The sequence below is a fragment of the Capsicum annuum genome, unplaced genomic scaffold, assembly GCF_002878395.1.
Source record: "Capsicum annuum cultivar UCD-10X-F1 unplaced genomic scaffold, UCD10Xv1.1 ctg80868, whole genome shotgun sequence".
In the NCBI taxonomy this organism is placed as follows: domain Eukaryota; kingdom Viridiplantae; phylum Streptophyta; class Magnoliopsida; order Solanales; family Solanaceae; genus Capsicum; species Capsicum annuum.
Window position 1 is genome coordinate 1 of NW_025891544.1, and position 3537 is coordinate 3537.

General features: G+C 38.7%; 1 protein-coding gene and 2 pseudogenes across 1 annotated transcript; 1 reads left to right on the forward strand and 2 right to left on the reverse strand.

Annotated features, from left to right (window-relative positions):
- Nucleotides 1-3: 3 nt before the first annotated feature.
- LOC124895250 (protein-tyrosine-phosphatase MKP1-like) lies at nt 4-2326 on the forward strand (the record flags this gene model as incomplete). Its single annotated transcript, XM_047405700.1, is given in 3 exon segments — nt 4-1455; nt 2232-2277; nt 2280-2326. Coding segments are annotated over 3 exon segments (1545 nt in total), but the record flags the coding sequence as incomplete, so codon positions are not given.
- A 127-nt stretch (nt 2327-2453) lies between these two features.
- On the reverse strand, nt 2454-2597 carry LOC124895251 (annotated as a pseudogene).
- A 635-nt stretch (nt 2598-3232) lies between these two features.
- LOC124895252 lies at nt 3233-3374 on the reverse strand (annotated as a pseudogene).
- Nucleotides 3375-3537: the final 163 nt, after the last annotated feature.

Below are 3537 nucleotides of genomic sequence, written 5' to 3' on the forward strand. Positions count from 1 at the left end.
AGAAGAGAAAAGATTGCTTTCTTCGATAAAGAGCGTTCAAAAGTTGCTGAACATGTCTTTCTTGGTGGGGATGCAGTTGCAAAAGATAAGGATATACTAAAGCAAAATGGGATTACTCATGTTCTTAACTGTGTAGGTTTTGTATGCCCCGAGTGTTTCAAGTGTGATTTCGTATATCGAACTTTGTGGTTGCAGGATAGCCCGTCAGAAGATATTACTAGCATTCTCTATGATGTTTTTGACTACTTTGAAGATGTCAGGGAGCAACATGGAAGGGTTTTTGTACATTGCTACCAAGGGGTCTCTCGGTCAACCTCGTTGGTTATTGGTTATCTTATGTGGAGAGAAGGACAAAGTTTTGATGATGCATTTGACTACGTAAAGTCAGCAAGGGGCATCGCAGATCCAAATATTGGATTTGCTTGTCAGTTGTTACAATGCCAAAAAAAGGTTCATGCTTTCCCTTTGAGTCCAAGTTCATTATTAAGGATGTATAGAGTCACGCCTCATTCACCATACGATCCTTTGCATCTCATTCCAAAAATGTTAAATGATCCTTCTCCGTCAGCATTAGATCCCAGAGGTGCATTTATTATACATATACCCTCATCAATATATGTTTGGATTGGTAAAAAGAGTGAAGCAATCATGGAAAGAGATGCCAGAGGGGCTGTTTGCCAGATTGTTAGTTATGAGAAAGTGCAGGCACCGATCATAACAGTTATGGAAGGCGAGGAACCTTTGTACTTCTGGGATGCGTTCTCCAATTTCCTGCCATTGATGGACAAATTAAAGAATGGAGGGGATGCTGTTGAGTCGTCAAGTAAGGTCTGTCCAGGGGAAAGAAAGGTGGATGCGTACAATATAGACTTTGAGATTTTCCAAATAGCTACTTCGGGCGGCTTTGTGCCTCCATTTGCATCATGTGAGACTGAATATGAAACCCACCTTCCAGTTCGAGAAAGTTCGTGGAGCATGCTAAGGGGAAAGTTTGTTTCAGGGAATATGAAGGATTTTGTCTTTTCAACAAAGTCAGATAATCCATCTAATAAAGAAGCTGCTGTATTTGGTGGCTTTCATGAGTTATGGGAGAAAAAACGATGCATTGAAAGGAGCTCGGCTGTGTTAGACGGTGTTGTGGATACTGGTGGAGCATCTTGTAACCTAGTGAAACCTGTTGTCTATCATTGGCCCAGCGTGGAGAAACTTGCTACTTGTAGCATCGATGCTTTGGATTCTAAAGGTGCATATATTTTCATTATTCCAACTTCAGGTTTTGGAAAAGATGCAGGTAGAGCTGTGTGTGTTTGGGTAGGAAGGTCTTTTAGTTGTGATTTTAGCAAGGTTCGGCAAGTAGACTGCAAACGACAAGGTGATCCAGGGGAGATTGACTGGAAACAGGTTGCTTCGGAATTTCTTCATCAAATGGTTCTGCCAATCAACACTAACATTAAGGTATGTAACTATTTCATACTCTCGTTGCTTTCTTTATTTAAGTTCTAGAGCAGCTACTACCCCTATATAGTTTTCATCTTTGATTTTTTTTAAGCTTCTAGTAGTTTCTGATATATCGGTTCTTCTACGTTAGTAAATGGCTATGATCAGGAAAATGCAACATTCATAAAAAAAATTAAATTTATTATGTAGTATGTGGCTATGATCAGGAAAATGCTCTTCATGCTTCACCTTTCAGAGTTTGATGCCTATATATTTTCTCGTTTGATGCCTTATCAGAGTTTTGGAATATTTTGCTGTCGTTCTGGCCCCAACACCACTGTTATAAAAAACTGCTTTCCACTCATCGTCAGTTAAATTTTTGAACCATATATAGGACTGGATTCAATCTGAAGCTTGATGTGCTTTTGGTTGATGGCTTAAACAATAGCATACAGTACTTCATTTATATAATCTTCTTTACCATTTCAAATAGAGCGTTTTGCCATGTTGAGAGAATTTAGAGTTGAAACTGTAAGTTATGTGCGTGGAAAAGCAGAAGACGCTAATGTAACATGTCTATACAATTCACTCTTCTATATATTCCATATAATTAATTAATGTTACTATCAGTTCATAGCTTTGCTGAATTGTTGGTGTCATAAGCACTCGCAAAGTTGCAGGATGATGTGTATTCTGCTTGTAATACTCTACCTTAATCACTCTAGATTTGTGTTGTACTGTTTATGATGTGTTTTAATCTCAATGCTTATTCTCTCTAAACATGTGATTGATAGCTCGTGAAAGAAAATGAAGAACCTGCCGAGTTCCTACCATTATTGAGTTCCCGGTTAAGCTAATATGATCGAGGATGCATCAGGAATCCCAGTAGATTACCTTCTCTTTTCGTACATTACAACGACCACCAAATCAGTCTACTGAGTAAAAATCATACCCTTTCAAACTATCTGTTCATATACAAACAAACAAACTATCACAAATATCTGTTCAAGCAGTTGTGCAGGCCCCCGCTGCCACAAATTATGACATAGGCTCAGCCACTTGGACCGACCTTAGGCAGGTACCCTCCAAATTGCAATGGAGGTCACCAACCTAGGCCATGGACCTTCTGGATCGGCCATTGACCCCATCCAGGTAAGTATGTTTCTTGGTGGTCCTTGGCCCATTTATATAGTATCTCCTTAGTACTATTCTATCTTCTTCACTTGACGATGTGGGACTATTAGTCCTTTGACCTTCATATCATTGTCAATTGAAAAGCTCAAATCCAAACTTGCGTCTTCATTATGAATCTTTCTATTTCTCAAATAAAAGAAGGAATGAGTAACAACAATATTGAAATGAAAAGCTCATATCCAAACTTGCGTCTTCATTATGAATCTTTCTATTTCTCAAATAAAAGAAGGAATGAGTAACAACAATATTGAAATTAACAAAAAGGCATCTACCTGCTCGAATACAAGATAATGTAGTTTATGAATGATGACAATTTTGAATTGTCATGTTTCAAGGTATTATTAGGAGACACTTGAAAAGTGTTATATGTTTGTTCGCTTAGTTATAGTCAGGTGATATGAGCGAAAGAAATGAAGGGTAGTCGAGAATGATCCTCTACTGCTCCATGACCCCTGAAAGGCCACGGAGGCTGTTAATCAGGGTCTTATCTCATGGTCACGGTTCATCCACCAGACTTGGTTTCTAGTCGCCTTAAAACTCAAGGATACAGTGGTACAGACCTTGTACAAGTAAGGTTTTGCACCTATGCAACAATTCATAAAAGAAAACTATTTTGTTCTTTAGTTCTTCTGCAACCAAAAAAAAAAAGGAAATTAGGAGAGCACCCCTCGAAGTGCAATGGAGGTTACCAACCTAGGCCAATGGCCTTGTTGATCACTCATTTCCCCCGTCTAGGTAAGTATGTTTCTTAGTTATTGACCTCGGCCCTTTTTTATAGCGTCTCCTCACGACTCTTCTGTCTTATTCACTTGACAATGTGGGATTATGGTATGATTTGCCAAGAACACAGTGCTAATCTATAAAAAGAGTAATTGACATCCTCAATGTCCAAAAGAAGCAATACGT